The following is an 18,676-nucleotide window of genomic DNA, read 5'->3' as shown; positions in this document are numbered from 1 at the left end:
TTATTATACTATATATATATATATATACTATAATATATATATATATGTTGTGTAATTTAACCACCAACAAAGATGTGAAGATAATTAGAAATTAACAACTTTAAGTGATCAATATAATCTTATATTCTGTAAATGTATATAGTTGAGTTAAGCCTACACTTGAAAACAAAGCCGGAAATAATTACTGAAGTTATTGCATCTCGTCACAGCAGACTGCTGAGCAATTTGTACATATAATTTAATATTTCTGTAATGCTTTATGATCAAAATTTGCAATTGTACTGCAAAAGATTACTTTGAAAATTCATTGTATGTTTACGAAAAAGAAGACACTTACTTTCCAAGTTTGCTTGGTTTTCAACAAATATGTGACATTTGAATATTTTAACTCTCTCAACACAGGTTTGGTCAAATTCACCAAAAACATGACCTCTTTAAACTTGTTACAGTTTCATTACTAATAAGTTTTAATATAGTAAGTGTATCTTCACAAAATTTGACAGACTTTCAGTAAATATTACAAGCTTTTTATATACAAAAAATCAGATTTTTTAATGAATTATTTTTATTAAAGATTTGTCCATGAATATATCGTTTTTCTTCTGACTAGTTTGATAGCAAAGTGATTTTCACATTAAGATTTAAAAAAAATTTTCTCATCTCAAAAATATCAAATTTCAATCGTGTAATCTCTAAAATCTTCTAAATACATTTCAAACTTTTTTCAGTAAAACTTTACATTTTATCTGTTATTTTCCCTACCCTAACTCTATACAAGTTTGTTCAATTTGACCAACCTCGTTACCACCAAAAAAATCTAAATTATCACTTTTTTCTTTCTAGAATAACTTCATATTGTAACATGAAACTACATTTGTTTATACTAAGTAGCTTTAAACTTATAAAAGTATACAACTATTTAGATATGAATTTTATTGTTTTATTGCTCTTTGAACCATGTCTAACTATAATTCGTGCCATTATAAGTTGTAAATCACTTGGGACACGTTACACTATCGAATTACATTATACCAAGTTACTCCAAGCTGCTCATGTGCATGACTCATGAAAATTTATTATATTACTATTATTTATTTTTCCTAATCTAAAGAGTTTCCAATTTTTATATTTTAGTTACTTTATAATAATAAAGAAAGAACACACATGAGAAACAAGAAATAAAATACTTACTTGGGCTTTCTTTTTATATTTTTTTTGTTGTTGTTGACTGTCAATGACACTTAAGCCTACTTTCTTTTAAACTAATAGTAGTACTGCACTAAATAATTTTATTGAATTAAATAATGCACTAGAGGACAGAATAATAACATGTGAAAAGCAGACAATGTCTCATAACTATCAGAATTTTTCTGACTTTCTAATGATGTGACAAGAACAATTACAAATTCATCTAAGCTAAGTCAATGCATTTCCTGGGGGGAATGAAGCTTATACTGAAAGAGATCTATTGACAAATCCTGAAAGAGAAGATGTGACAGGTGTGCGAGGCAAGAGGGGTTGGATTTTCTATTTGATGGTTCTGTAACCAAACAAGATTGATGGCTATGAAAATTATGCTTTGCCTGAGTGATAACAACATTATAATGAGTAATTTACGTTAAATTTCGTACTTCGTGGAGGGGTGGTAAATAAATTAGAGAAGAGGGGATGCTTGGAGAGCAAATGTAACAATTCTCACAGTAGGTAAAATCAGATTTTGTTTAATATGGCTTTATAAAATTAAAAAGTAAAAGCTTATATACTATTAAAATATAGATTATTAGCTATAATTTTATGCTATGCTATATGGTATGACATGAACAAAAAGTAGTTTAATTAAATATTGAATGTATCTCGCCAAAAATCTCGAGACATGCACAGAGAAAGATGCCCATGGAGAGAGGGTTAAACTACTTCCAAGTGGAATGTAATAGATGTTTTTGCATAACCAGCAATCAAAACAAACACTTTTGTATGACTGCTCTGTATATTTCAAAGGAACAGAAATTATATTGCTTACCTCATTTGGGTGCTTTCTATAAAATTCTTTAATGGATCTTAAACGAGTATAGAACTCGGCAAATTCATTTGGACCAGATAATGTAGAAATTTCTTCCTTTCGTAGGCTAAATATAGAAACACAAGTATCTAATTATTCGGCAAAACTTACCTAAAGAAATATATACAAAATATTCTATAGTAAACACACAAAGCATAAACATTTGATTAAATATCAGAAATAATATTTAGAAAGCTTACATCAGTTATCACTTGGTTACATCTAAATTAAATTTGTTTTTCAGTAAGTTCACATATGTATATAAAAAATTTTCAAGAACAATAAAGTCCACTACTTCCTAAAATATTTTTTTTTGTTTATTTGACTTATTGTATACAGGCTTGGTTATTTTGAATGACCTAGTAACTACTATGTAATGATGAAACTATACATGATATAATTTTAAATCTACTAAGTGTATCTTCACCAAATTCAACAAACTTTTCTGTTTTATGCAAAAAATCTGATTTTTAAACAAATTTTTTCTATTACACAATTGCCTATAAATTTAAGAAAAACTTACAAAGTCAGTTTGAGTGAAAAGTGATTTTCATACTAAGAATAGAAATACTTTTATAATTTTTTAATCTTCAAAGTTTCATATTTCATTTGTATAATCTCTAGAACTTTCCAAATCATGGTCCAAAGTTTCATCTTTTGGTATAAATATTTCTCTTATTTTCTCTACCCTTACACTAATTGCACTGAAATCATCTATAGCAAAAGTTAAGAAATATAAAATCAAATCAAAAATTGATATTTTTTTCTAGAATGACTGCAGATTGCAACAGACAATTACAATTATTCATCCTAAACAGCCACAAACCCCTAAAAGTTTCACATCTGTTTTAATTGAAATTTATTGTTCTTTCAGTAGTGTCTAACTACCATAACAAATCATTAAGTCACCTTCCGAAAACTCATAATAAACAAACAATTGAGTTATATCACATAATGGTAGCCCACATGCATCCTTCAAAGAGACATTTTATTTTTTATTATATATAAATCTAGTAAGGTTCTGATTTATAAATTTTAGTTAATTTTGTTAGAAAATATATCACAATAAATAAAAACATATACATATATTCCAAGAAGTTTAGCATTTACTTTATCTGTCAGACCATTTGCATTTGGGTGCATAGTTTGGTAAACTTAATTTTTCTCACGATGTTGATTGATCAAAAGCAATTCGTGTAGCTTTCAAATATGCATTTTTGAACAAATAATCTATCAGGCACTAGAATAGAATGTCCCAAAACTACTATAATTTGTCTGACTTTCTAGCTGATGTATAAATAGATTAAAAATTCCATTATTACTATGAGTAATTTCTTTAATCTGAATGCAGCAAGTTCTCCCTGCGAATTATCAGCTTTGGTGGCTAAAACAAAACAGACATTCATTTGATTTACATAGTTTAGAATACGCTCTTTCTATTGGTTATAAACATGTTCAGTAGTTATGTCACAGAGAATTCTACACACTGCTTGAAAGACAGAGGAAATGGGAGAAGCATGTCAATGTGGGTTGAAATTGTGTATTCTTGACTTGTCAATATCTATACACATTTATAACTGGTTGAACAATATGAAGCCCTTTTAATGGAATAGAAAAAACTACAAATAAAAGTTATAGCACTGCAAAACCATGACTGAGAGGTGCAAACTGAAAATATATTTAAATATTTCCTTTTGAAATTAAGAAATTAAAATATAAAACTTGAATCATAAATCATTTTGAATGTAACTCTAAAAAGTCATGATGTTAGAAAAACACATAGGTTCAAAAAGTATTGATAGAAATGAATAAAAACCCTATAACCCGAGCACTTTCAAAAGGCCCACCTTTCTTAAGCACTCAGGTTATAGGGTTTTTATTCATTTCTATAAAGTCATGACATGCACACAGTAGTACAGAGTTAATTCATAGAAATTAAACAGCCAATTTAATTTGGATGCTATTCCCCTGAAGACAATTTGAGTACCCTACTGGAAAATAAAAGCATTACATGTCTAGGTTTTCCCCTGCTCATCACTTTGCAGAACATGTTTTTGTATTATGCACTCTGCAAATAACCACTTCTGATTGATTGTTTCCTAAGCTGCATGCATATCTCCTACAGAAGTGAGAAATATCTACTGCATGTATGTTTGTGTGTACATAGATATTTTTTGAGCTACTTGAGGAAAGAAGTTGATTAATATGTTTTTCACAGGAGGTTATTTAAATACGAATTTATTCTTTTAAATTTATTTACACCTGGCAGTGGACAGTCAGAAATTTTCATATATTAAAGTACGTATATTTCGACCACCAAGTTGATCATTTTCAAATACAATGTTGTATGTATTCTAACCTACAAAATGTCTAACTACCCACTGTAAGCTGTAAATAAATTTAAATATTACTATTCAGTGGAAAAAAATTCACCCTATTCAATGAATTTATTCTATTTCCATCAATTTTAATATAGTTTTCCAGAAGGCCTATCACAGTATAACAACTGCCACTCAGCCTTGAGACACAGAAATATTTTTGAGTCATTTCTCTGCTGTACTTTTCATATATGTAAAATCTGGTTTATTTAAGCGGTTGTGAGTAGTTACTTCAAATGTGTTTTTGAGAGGGAAACAGTGGAAGTGATAATTGACTCCACCTGATAAAAGTTTATAACCAGACACAACTAATTTTAAGATCTGCAGTTACTGATCATGACAAAGATTTTGCTGCCACCAGTGAAATTATGTTCTATTTATCTCTCCCATTCTAAAATTTACAATCTAATCTATCATTGTAACAAATATTGAACAGATGCTTCCTTTAACATATCATCAAGAATCTAGCTATAATCCACAGTCAGCAATTTCATTTAACTAATCAATTATTCTCATTAGACTTGGATAGTTGGATTAATTGATAATAACAATAATAAGTTCAATTAGTTGATTATTGTTGTGTTTCATGACACTAAGCTGAACAACTTTAAATTAATCAAAAATAATAAGAAATCATAATGGCAATAATTCAATTCCTTAGATAGTTGAAATAATCAAAAACACTAATTTTGGTTAGTCTATTATTTTCATGACATTAATTAATTTAATCATTATTTCATTACTCAATTATTTTACCTAACATTAATTGGTGCTCACAGGAAATAAGTTATATCAATTAATCAAGTTAATTGTCTAGCTCTAAATATGTTACTAATGATATACGAGTTAAATAATGTTTGTATTATTTACTAACAAAATCAAACTTATCAATGTTATTACAAATCTAAAGTTATTAAGTAACTGACCTTTTGTATGTTGGATGTTTTAAAACTTTGTACTTACCTGTAGATGTTGTAGGCTTCATGTTATACTGTTACTGATAAACAATATGAAAACTTTAAATGCTTGGCTGCTGAATACATAGGTACCAATATCCAGCTAAACTGAATACTTTGCAAAACATGCAAGTAGGACAGTTACAAAATACTTAGTAAATACTAGTTACAACCCTACTTAAAACATAAAATAACAGACTGGATGGAAGCCATTTAACCCTGTCTGGGATTGGGGGATTCCTTTTACCTTGTTAATTTCATTCTTACAATGCAAATACATATTCAAATGCATGAATTTTAGTAAAACTTACTAAATTTGTGTTTGTTTAATTTCAAGCAAAGCTACACAAAGATTATCTGCACTAGCCATCCCTAATTTTAAAGTGAGAAGGCAGGTAGGTAAAACCACTCATCCCCAACTCTTGTAAGATGAAGTAGTGTAATTTCAACCATTCTTATAATGCATCCAAAGTTTAAAAGTTTGGATCTTAATCTTTTGTTGTTTTTTTACTGTAGTGAGATGTGAACCATGGTATCTTAAATCCACAGTTGAGCACACTTAACTTATAGGTCACACTCAGCACAACTTAATAAATAGTCTAGTCTAGCTTTAAAAATATTATATAATTTAATTTATTTTAATTTTTAACATAATAAATTTTATTCAGATACTATGCTTTGAAAAAAACATTGAAAACAGTTACTTTTGTCATAGATTTCAATTTTCTTTATTCTCGAGTGAAAATTTCCATTCAACTTTGTTGATATTCATTAAAATATTTTAAATGATACTTTATTTTGTCAACTTCAGTAGTCACAACTTCAGGCTATAAATCATACAAAACATAACAAAAACTAACAGACAGTTATAACTGACCTAGGAAATGACCTGTCAAAATGGAATCAGGTCAGGCTAAATTATAATATTTTTGATAATATCTTGGTTGAGATTAATTTGTATGTAATAAATAGTTTTTTTTCAATGAATAACAAGTTATTTTATGTACACACATTATGTGAAGATTACAAAACAAAAAAACATTCCATAAATATGGAATATTCTGATGTCTCCTACCATATTATCTAATTCTAGTTTGGCTTACCTGATATTTTTTAATAGAAGATAATTTCCATAGCTTTCAAATAAGCATAATATTTTCCAATAGGAAAAGAACATTTAAGGAAACTATAAGAAAATTACAACATCTGTAGTCTGTTCCTAAGTTTTCCAAAGACACAGTATAGTGGGGCATGCTCACCTCAACTCTACTGGACAGTCGTATTAAATTAGATAAAGCTTAAAATAAAAAAAAAAAAATTTTAACAGGCCCTTCATGAACGAAAGGGGGGACACTTTGGTTGAAAAAAAACTACCCTATCCAGTTTTTTCTTAATCTGAATTTTAAAATTTTTTGACATATTTATTGGCTAAAAAGAGGCATTTCTCATACTCTTTTAGCATTGGGGCTGCAAAAAGTGATTTGAAGTGGTAAGGTGAACGAAGCATGGAAGTCTCTAAATGACACACAAAGGTATTCAGGAATCATTTAGAATCATCTTGGTATATATTGTGCAGCAAGCCAAGTACACTATTATGGCAGTAGCTGCTTTCAAAGTGTTCCTATTTGCTCATCCTACTGTTGACTACTGTGATGCTTCAACCTTCACTATCAAATTGCAGGTGCAATTGTTCATATCTCAACTGAAAGTAAAACATAAAAAGGTGATAGCAGAAGCATAAAACGATGGCATTTGCTTAATTAATGATGGTGAGAATGTGGCTCATTGCTCTAGCTTTGCTATTTCTGAGGGGCAAGCTATCCCACCTCTCTTTTCTCCCACCCCGCCCATGTTCTTCATGTTTGATGATCTTCCCCATTCTACAACCTGGCATTAAAAAAGCTTATGCTACAAAGTTCAAAATCTACGACATGCACCTTCTAAAATTTAGCTTGGCAAACTGACCTGCCTATTATATCACTAATGAATGGAATAAACAGAATAAATCTAATATTCGCATTGCAGGCTACATTCGCATGCAGTTGCAAACAACCAACTCCTCAAACATCCCCATACATACAGTGTGTATTTTCTCTTGCTCCAGTACCACAAAAATCCTACACAGTACACACATGGCAGTGTTGGAAACATCAATTCTCAATTCCACATGTAGCACATGAAGCATGACATAAGAAAGGAGTTGTTGTACAGCATCAGGTATCACAATGGGCTTAAGTGGAAGAACTATCTATCGTTGCCATATACATTTTCTCCTTTAAGTCACTGTGAGAAATATTGAAGGTTTGTAACATAATTTATTTGAAGAAATTCACCCAGTAATTTGTTCAAGAGAAATTTCAAAGTAAGTTTATAAGCAATTTAATTGCTAGTTTAATTAGTGGCTTTTTGTTTCGATCCCAAGCAAAGAAATTACAGTTGTAACACCTTGTGTTAGCCTATTTGTTACCATAATTTTTATCCATCATGTTCAATGTACTTATGCTAGTTTCACGAAAAATTTTACGAAGTGTTTCAGTCCTGACCTAGCCTAAGCCTTCATGACTTAGGGTCAGGAATATAATCATGTGATATAAAGGATGGATGGATAAGCTTATAGAGAGCTGGAATGACTTCCTAAAATTCATGGAATTTCTGCTATTTGTTTAATTGATAGAATGATAGGTTCTTAAGATTAAGAAATAAGTCTACTAATGTTAGTCCTTGGACAATTTGATAGGCCTTAGGCCTGGGTAGATTATAATTATGAGCCTGTAGTGTTTGTTTATGGTATTTGGATTACTTCAAATTCTGCTTCACTGATATTCACTTTTAATTTTGGATTCATTTTTATTTCACTGTAAATCAATGATTTTTCTACAGTTAGTGTTAGGGTATAGAAAATAAGAGATAAAGTATAAAATTTTTACCAAAAAAGTTTTGATATGCAGTCAAGAGGTTCTAGGATTATGTAAGTGAAATATGAAAACAGTAAAATTAAAAAGTATTTTTATTCTTAGCATGAAACCAACCTTTCACTTGAGGTGAATCAGTAAAAGTTTCATAAATCAACATTTTGATAAAAAATCTAATATTTTGTGTATAGCAGGCTAATTTTCACTAAAAGTTTGTCAAATTTCATGAAGATACATTTAATACATTCAGAGTTATAGTTTCATAGCTACATGATGGTTACAAAGTCAGTCAAACTGACCAAGTCCGTATGCACTGGGTAAATAAAGACAAAGAAAATAAAGCCCATGTACTTTCAATAATTTATTATTTTATTTTTAATCAATGAGATTAATGTTTCTGTCACACATAATCCCTTACTTAATATTTATCCTAACATATCATCATCCCCTCTGTTTTTATGTGGACAGACTATTACCTAATCAAGTGAAATTAATTTTAATCTTTCCCAAGCCCAAATAAATCTATTTAAGCCTGAACATAAAGATTTTTTATTTTTTTACTTCTCATTTCCAACACGGCATGATTTTAGCGAGGATTTCCTAATTACTTAAGAAGTGGCTGTTAAAATATGCCAGACTTACTCTTACACAACTAGAAAATATTTGTTTACCGATTAATTTTTAGGAATATTTTTCTTGGAAATTTGCAGCAGTTGTAGAACAGTATTAATCCTTGTCTGGGACTAAGTTTACAAAGCCCAGTAGCAGTTCTGTTCAATATACTCACTTGGCAATGTTTCTGTATCATTTCTTTGTTGGGGCATATGTCATATGAAAGTGATTAGTAAGGTGGCATACAGGTTGGTACAAGTTATTATAAGTTGAAGTTAATAGATCCTTGAATATGAAACAAGAATGATCACTGATGTAGTTGATCTAGAGTTGTAGGATACGGCATAAGAATTTTCATCTAACTTAAAAGTATAGTATAGACACAATCTGTAATCTCTTGTCTTATGAATACATCTTCTTCCTTCTCACTACAAGTTAGATTGTATAGATGAATAGATGGGAACGGGCACCACAGAAGGAAGCTGTGCAGACAATGTAAGGATAAAAAGAACGAACAGGACATAGTAGTCTATCGGGATCAAACCAAGGATAAAGGTGGTAAATGAAAGGAAGTGAAACTGGAGAGAAAGAGGATACACTCTTCCGACCCGTCAAAGTTTTGGGAAAAAATGATTGATCTGGATAAAGGAGAACATACATGGAATGATATAGAGTATGTAAAATGTCAATAGCAAATAAATCTGACCAGCAATGTCTACAAACTAATAGGAAAATGAAATGATACTTAAGGGATAAGTGAAAAAAAATCAAGCACAAGGACAGAGGTTCAAACAGTGAAGAACCACATTAACATCCCAATCCGGATGGGCTGCATGCCTAAATGGACTAATCTGGAAGGAACGCAACAATAGGAAAAGGGAAGGAGAGGTATAACCTTTACATTACCTGGAAAAACGAGAAGTGTGGGATAAGACAACCTGATAACATGTGATCAAAGAGAAAGAAGACCCCTGATCAAACAGCCAAGTGAGGAAATCTACAATAGGAGAAATAGTGGGTCAAACGGGGGAAACCCTTGACCCAAAGACCAATGGTGGAAAACATTCCACTTATGTTGATAAACATTCCTAGAGGATGGGTGAATGCAACAAGCTTAAAAAAAAGTGACCTGCTGGGGAAAACCAGATCTCCTTGACAAAGATCAGATAAAAAATAGGCATGAAGATGGACTATATGAAGAGCTGGATGAAATGCCAGTGACCAATGTTGATGGAGTAAGAGGGAGAGGTATAGAAGGAGCAGATTGGAGCTACAACAGCCACAGAAACCACAGTTCTGCCAGCCAGTATGGAGCAATCAGAAGGACTTGACACGGAGCGGCATGTATGATCAAAATCACCCTGTGAAGAATATGGATGGGAGGATAAACATACAGGTATTTGTTGGTCCAATCTTGACTGAATTCATCAAAAGCCAGAGCAAGAGGATGAGGAACCGGAAACCAAAACATAAGTAACTTGGTATTGAGAGATGTGACAAATGTATCCAGCTAAGGAGTACCCAGATGAAGGCAAAGTTACTGGAAAACAAAAGGATTGAGAGACCACTCCGTCAGAAAACTTTGTCGGGACAGGAAAGACGATCTGCAACAAGATTAAAAGCACCCAAAACATGACACGCAAGGATACGAATACCGAGTGTGTGGGCCCAGAAAAGGAGATACAAGGTTTGACCACAAATGGAATGAGAATGGGTGCCACCTTGGTGATTGATATAAGCCACCACTATAGAATTGTCAAAATGGATCATTACCAGACGATTCCTGGAAACATGAAGAAAATTATCCAAAGCACAATATACAGCCAGAAACTCCAGGAAGTTGATCTGGTAAGATTTTTCAGCCAGAGACCACTGTTCTGAAGCTTCCTGCTGATTATATTATATATTATATATATACTCAACAACTCCAACTGAAAGTAACAGTGTGTCATATGTCAGGCAACAACAATTATGAAGAGGAAGTGAGTTTTGGCCTAAACCAGACAAACTTCCAAAACCACAGTAGGAGCAAGAACTACAACTAGAACCTAGCATTATGGGGTCATGTTGTTACCTCAACTCAACTGTAAGAACGGGGCAATATCTGTAACCAGTATTACAAGCAGTAATCATAAATCACTCAGCCATAAATGAAGAAAAGAGACATCCTGCATCCGGATTACGAACACACCATGGAACATTCACTCAACCATAAGAGCAGTGTATGTAGGTCCTGTTACTGGTATTACAAGGTAGAAGAGAAGAGGAGCTTCTACTGCACACAACTGTAGCAACAGGGTGGTATCATCCCAAACCTGGTACTACAAGAAGGATCCTGCATAGGTTGAACCTGCTCCAACCAACAGCTGTCCACCTGGAAAAAAAACATCCAGGGACAATGGAAGAGGGAAACCAGCTTTGCCTTCTTCTCACACAGTGTATAATCATGATTACATTTGGTAAATTAAATTTCTAAACTCACTCAGGAGGGAGCCTCCATGGTCCACCACCCCAGCTACTGGAGACTGAGAAGTGGTAAAAAACTCCCATGCTCCACTCGAATAATAAAAGGGAATCGAATGTGGTGGGAAGTCCAGAAGAATGTTAGAGAGAAAGTACAATGGGTGTCTACAATTCCTCATTTGGAAAGACAGACCTACCACAGCAGGTATCAACAGGAATGGGCAGAAATCCCCCTTCTGCTTTACTCATGAAGTCCCTGAGAGTTGGAACACCATTGAGTGAAACTTACTGATATCTAGAAACATATATACACACATACACCACTGGGTATGCCACCAGTGATCTTGTGGAACACCCCATCTCTACTGTGAGCATTATAGTACAATCAGTAAATAGTCCGGGTTTGAGACAAAGCATACCTGACCAGGCAACACCTGCTACAGAGTGGGATCCCATTATCAGTGGTAAAAACAAGGGTTCCTGAAACTATAAATGCAAATGAAAGAAAGTGGTAAGACTTACCCCAATCAAAGGTGAAACGATGTGTGTAGAATCACCACAGAAGGTAGACAATATGCACCTGAGTAAGATACAACCAAATCATGCAGACAATGAGTGACAAAGGTACTGGGAATAGTTCACATTTGGCCTGAATGACCTACTCCAAAGGATGGTGAAGATGAGCAACCAAAGCCATGGTGATATGATGAATTTGAAGAGAAGAAACTTTGTGAAAATGGCATCCTTCAATGGATAAGTCCAACTAACAAGTTGCTAAACCCAACCAGATATCATGACATGGGATAGATCACAGTAAATGGAAGGGTTTCAGAGAATAAAAAGTTGGGAACATGAAGCCTGAAAGGAGGCAGGATGTTCCAGATAACACAAGAAGGGAACTGGACAAAGAAGCTGATCAGGAATGGCATGGGAGTACTGATGGGAGATGGAAGGTGAAGAAAAGGTTGTGAAAACCAAACAGCCTTCATGGGCAGCATAGGTCTGAGGGAGGAAGGACTGGTCAGGATATAGGATGACGTAAGAGGAATGATAAAGGAAGCGGGTAACAGTAAAAACATAAATATTTGATCTGTGACATCTGCAAGAAGGAAGAGGGAAACAGGTCTTGAGGGACAGATGGTAGATGGAACATGAAAACAAAGGTTCAAATGGAGGATGGAAAAGGAACAAAGGACCACATTGAGAATGCAGTCAGGCAAAGCAAAGAAATGTGAGTGATGCATGACTTGAAAGGAGTGAAAAAAAAAGGAGGGAAATAACAGAGGAAGACAAAACCTAGAGACACAGAAGGTGATGGACAAGGGCACCTGACAGCTAGACATATTCAAAGTGGACAAGCCTTTGTCAAACAATCAGGTGAAGAATTTGGGAAGATGAAGAAAAGAAGGGTGGGAAGGATGAAAACCACGTCAAAGAGACCAAAGGTGGAAAGTATACCATCATCTGTGGTAAATGGACATGGAAGAAGGTCTAATGGATCAAGTAAGGAAAGATGCACACTGAGAAAGCAATCAGACAAAGCAAAGAAATGTGGGGGATGCATGATTTGAAAGAAGCAAAAAAAAAGGAGGGAAATGACAGGGGAAGACAAAACCTGGAGACATGGAAGGTGGTCGACAAGGGACCTGATAGCTAGAAGTAGTCGAAGTGGACAAGCCTCTTACAAAAAATCAGATGAAGAAAAGATGAGTGGGAAGGATGAAACTATGCCAAAGAGACCAAAGGTGAAAGGTATACCATCACCTGTGGTAAATGGACATGGAAGGTCTAATGGATCAAGTAAGGAAAGATGCAACACGCGGCATCAGTCCGCAAGTTCAGACAATGGACCTGACAAAAGCCATGTGTGTGTGGTGACGTTTGGATGAACAATGTCTGACCGAAGTTGACAGAATAGGGACTGAGATAGAGGTAATGATAGAAAATGTACAAATAAAGATTGGAGCAGTGGAAATGATATATGCATCGGCTAATACTAAGCCACCAGTAAGATGAGACACAGAGTGGTTTGGAATAGGGATAAGCACAGATGTGAAGACCCCTTCAATCTTGAAAGAACATGACCATCCCCAAAGTTAGCTGGTGTAGAACAGGAGATCAAAGAGAATGAAGTTTGGTGTCAAGAGCATATATGAGGTGTCCCTAAATGAAAACACACCCACCTAAAAACCTGTGGTTTGAGGGACCACTCTGTAAGGAGAATCTTGTTTGGAGGAGATAATTTATCAACAATCAGATTAAGGAAGCCTGGAAAATGGCAAGCTAAGACCATAATATGGTGACTGTGGCTCCTGAAAGAAAATCCAGGATCTGAAAGCACAGAGACATGGAATTGGTACTCCTTGATCTGTGATATAAGTGACCACTGTGGAGATGTCAGAATGTACCATAATTACCACCCCCCATAGGAAAGAAAGGAAGTGAAACAAAGCTTGATGGACCACCAAAGAATGGTAATATGGAGAGAAGACTCTTTGATCAACCAGAGATTAGAAATCTCCCAGGATTTGAGGTAAGAACCTTAACCCTCTAGATATGAGTCCATGAAGATATATAAATCCGGACAAAGTAGAGTAAGCAGCACCCCTGCCTTGGTCTGTTCTATGTCTAACCACCAAGCCAGGTTGGCTTTGATTGGTGAAGAGTAATCTAAGAGATCTGAGAAGTTCCATGGAAAACCCGTATCCCCAAAAAGAGAAAGTAAGAGCTGTAAGAAATGTGAGGTGATGGACTTGTGAACTGGCTGCTCCAAACACAAAGAGGAGAAGACTAGGCCTGACTGAGGTTGGAATGAAGAAAACACCTCAAATGAACAGGGTAGTGAGTGGGAGTAAAAACAGACATCCCCACTGTCACCACCCTTGCTGCTTCTTGTAGGAACAGATGAGTGTAGTCACTGGACTGTAAATGGGAAGAAGCAAACAGGAACCAGTCATCCATAAAAAAGAATAGTGCAAAGACTCAGAGACTTAGAGTAATAAATAACTATAGACAAAGTGGGCAGTGTGTGGAAGAACCCTGATTTGTAGATTACAAGGAGAAAATGAGGTTTCTAGTATCACGAACATAGGAAAAGGAGCCAAAGCAAAGCTCAGCCCTATGAATTGGAAGGAAACAAATACTTCAGTGATGTAACAAAGCACAAAAAGTCATATCCTACACTGACATAAATTAGGATGACAAGATACACAGTTAATAATGGCGATAAAAATTTACTCAGCTAGAACAATGAATAATATATATATTACTAATAGTAATATGTAATGTACTAGCTGTCAAACATACCTAGTTAACAAAGTCTTTATAAATATCAAACGGATAAACCATCTAAATGTACTTAGCTTGCATGTTCATTATTATTATTACATATTTTGTGGTCTAACTAGAATTACCTAGAAAACATATTAATAATCAAATGTAATTTATAATTCATCTAAATAAACCTAGATGACAAAGGACACATAATTACGACTTACACTGACCAAACTTAAGATAAGGCACATAATTAACAATGGTGAAAAAACAATTATTCAGATAGAACAATGAATTAGATGTTACTAGTAATAATGATATGTTACTTACAAACTATCTCAACATACTTAGTTAAAGTGCTTATTAATAATGAACTAACAAACCCACAAAATTTTCCGATTCTACAAAGTACGTAATATTAATGAACTTGCAAAACAATTAAATTTACCTAAAAAAATAATAATTAATATTTAACTTACAATTCATCTAAAGTATCCCAGATGACAAAGAACACACTAAGAACTAACTTACCAAAGTCCAAGCACCAATGACATGAAAAACTCAATTCTCCAGTGTGTAAATAAGAAAAAAGCCACACAAAGGACATATGAGCCTCCCCTACCACAGATATATCAAGGTGTGAAATGTACCTGTCAAAAAACTTACCAGAGAGCCCATGGAAGAACTGGAAAAAATAAAAAGAATGGAGGAGAAGAACAATCCTCTACCAAAGTGAATGACATAGTGGCAGTGCAACTGGTGGAAGGTGAAAACTCCTGAAGAGGTGTAGAGTGTGACAGAGGAAAATAAGAAGGTGCTTGAAAAAAGCATCCAAATTGTCTTTTTACTGATTGTGATCTTCCTCACAAACATTCTCGCATTGAAAAGAAGAAGAAATCACTGGCCAAACATATGAATCTAGCTCCTTGTGGATTAAAGCCTGTACCTCCTCTGCAGATAAAGTTGAACCCAATTCCTGGGAAGTCATACCATTAGCATTTTTGACTTCAACAGTAATTTCTGTAGTTGATACACTGATCACAAATTCACACACATAAATCAGTAACAGGAGATACAAAAAAAATTACTGAAACAAGTGAATGCAAATACAGTAAAATAAAACTGTGGGAAACACATTTGAAATGGCAAAGATGCACATCTATAAATGGTAGCCATATACGAAAAACATATGTACATGTTGAAAAATGGCACAAAATTGATGGGGTATATAGACTGGTGCACTGAGTGCAAACATTTTTAGTAATGTTTAGAGGGCAGATATAACATCAAGATAGCTTTGTGTGAGTTAAGGTGAGACCATATCGTAAGCAAATCCTCAGAACAGTTACAATTTAATTGTATACAATAAAGATTTTGTTTCCTATTTTGCTGACCATCTAAAGATCTCCTCCCCATTCCTTATTGTTCCTGGCTTGTCTATCTTTACACACGTGGAGACTGTAAGGCCTCCTATATTGGCAAAACCAAATGCCATTTAAAAGTCAGAGCCTATGAACATATGGGAATTTCCATAAAAATGCAAAAAAAATTGAGTAAACCCTGCATTTCCTCTATACGCCAACATAGTGAAAAAACAGGACATCAACCTATACTATTAAATTTCTCTGTCCTCTGCTAGTCTAATACTGACTTGGAATTACTGATTAAAGAAACCCTCCACATGAAACAGCACTCTCCAACACTGAAAAACATGCAGTCTTCATTTAAATTATATATTTTTTAATATGTTCATATTACTGATTTTACCCTTTTTTTGTTGTGTTTTCTTGCTGTAGTTTCTCCCCATGATTACTGTTTTGTGTTTTATTTGTTTAATTATCATTATATTTAGCAAATGTACTTTGACAATGTCCAAAGACTTATGTAAATTTATTTTATTTTATTTTGCTTTAGATACTGAAGATGGAATCTGATAGAATTCCAAAACATTTATCTATGTCCCCTTTTTGTCAACAAACAATGTTGTATATCATAACTGTCGTAATCTTGTTTATTATCAAACTTCGTTTTCCTTCAAACACATCAATTGCTAACATGTATGCAATTTTGAGATATTTGACACGTGTTGACTCCAGATTTTACCTGTATATCAATAAGGATTCAGTTTAAGTACATAAAATTGTACATATATTTGCTGAAAATTATATACATGTATACATCACAAAAGAAAGGTCTAACTCCATAAAGCTTATGCTTTTTAAATTAGAACATTTAAAAATAAACATTGTTTAATCCTTTTGTTTTGTACACTTTCTCTATATCTTCTTAACAAAGACAATATCTGAATACAAGACGAAAATACAGTAGTTTTATATTATGTTTTATTAATTTCTTAAAATGGTTACAGAAGTAATTCAAAGTACTAAAGAACAAGCCTACCCATCTTTGTCCTCATAAAGCTCTTTCAAATTGCTAGTACATTCCATGTATCTCTGTAAATAAAGCATGTAAAGCATTAAATATTTGTAAGTACATTTTCAATAACACACTCTTGTTCAGTTTTAATTACAGAAAACTTGAATTTGTTACATAATTTACAACTGAACAATTCATTTTAAGTATATTTTTAAGTCAGATATATAGCTACAAACAAAATAGTTTTCCAGATTTCTAAGAAGTTGAATAATTTAATTATTTTATGTTTCCAAGCTGAACATACTCATGAAAAGGTATTTTCTAAGCAACATAAAAGTGAAAAGATTATACTTAGAAACAATTCAGAAGCAAAAACAAAAATAAGCTTGAACTTAGGCTTATGTAGTATTTGAACTAACTGAATATTTCAAATGACCATCTTAAATATTGTTTAAAATAAAATAGGACTCTAAAAATATAGAATTTTTTAAAAAGTTTTAATACTTTAAAAGTAACTTTAATCTGAAATAAAAACAGGGAAGAAACTTACATCAATTACAAATTGCAGCCTGTGGTCTGAATTAATTTGTTCTCTATTCTGAAATAAAAAAAAATTAATTCTATTACTCTTTTTATAATATATTATCCCTCATTTCCACTCCTCCTTCTTCAAAACTTAGCAAAATCACTAATGAATAAAAAGCACACTTCAGATAGCCTAGTTGCTTTGCTCCAAAAAATGCCAAACAAACAACCGTCATTTTAAAATAACCATTACATTCCTTAAATCTGAATAACAAATTTTGCCAGTTTTTCACTATTAAGACTCCAATACTTGTGTAAAACAAATAAAAAAGTTTACTTACTTTATTGGTTTCTTTCCTGAAACTTTAATTATCCATATGCAACTTAATTTGTTTTTTGCAATGAAAATAGATATTTGTGAGCATCCTTCCTATGATAACACATAATTTAACTTGCTATACAACCCCATCTGTATATTGTCAATAACAACCTCAATTACCTTAAAGGTCATAAATTGATACACACATGTTAGTAATCAAGACCCAGATGAAATTATTCTGGAGATCCCTCAATATTCACTATTGGCTAGTCCCAGAATGCATCACTTAGGTTTATCAGCTATGAATGTCTACCTCAATAAATACAACTAGACAACACTTGTTATTGAAAACTGATATATATTTTGTCATTTTATAAATATAAATGGAAATAACTCTTGTCTGGATAAATTTCTTCAAGACAGAATGTAAGTAGTTGTTAATTTACATAAATTATAGCCTCAACGTTTAATAGGGAATACACCCATCTGACCATGCTTCTGTACATTTCTATACTTGGGGTTTGGGGGTTACAGATGTTTGTAGAGAATAAGTATTGCTAGAAATTATCTCCAGTTTAATATGTATAATAAGAATGATCACTGATGCTGGCAATCTGGGATTGTGAGATATTACAATAGAACTTTGGTCTGATTTAACAGTGCTGTAGACACTACTCCGGTATCTTATCTAATGTTTTCTCTCCTGCTCCAGCAGACAATTCTTGATGACATATATGTGTAATAAATATTCAATTTTTGATTTGAACATATACGAGGCCTGTGAGAAAAGTATCCGACCTTTG

General features: G+C 33.1%; 1 protein-coding gene across 1 annotated transcript in view; it reads right to left on the bottom strand.

The window, feature by feature from the left end:
• The window catches only part of LOC106467424 (splicing factor 3A subunit 3-like), a 129,460-nt gene that overhangs the window by 74,329 nt on the left and 36,455 nt on the right, over positions 1–18,676 (bottom strand). Inside the window, exons 2-4 of the mRNA XM_013927773.2 lie at positions 17,580–17,627; positions 17,054–17,106; positions 2,021–2,126 (exon numbers count right to left, since the gene is read on the bottom strand). Coding sequence (XP_013783227.1) covers positions 2,021–2,126; positions 17,054–17,106; positions 17,580–17,627 — 207 coding nt within the window. The remainder of the gene's footprint in view (positions 1–2,020; positions 2,127–17,053; positions 17,107–17,579; positions 17,628–18,676) is intronic.

This window comes from Limulus polyphemus, unplaced genomic scaffold, assembly GCF_000517525.1.
Source record: "Limulus polyphemus unplaced genomic scaffold, Limulus_polyphemus-2.1.2 Scaffold2610, whole genome shotgun sequence".
NCBI classification, from domain to species: Eukaryota; Metazoa; Arthropoda; class Merostomata; order Xiphosura; family Limulidae; genus Limulus; species Limulus polyphemus.
The sequence above is the reverse complement of the archived record's forward strand: the minus strand, read 5'-3'. Positions and strand labels throughout refer to the sequence as shown.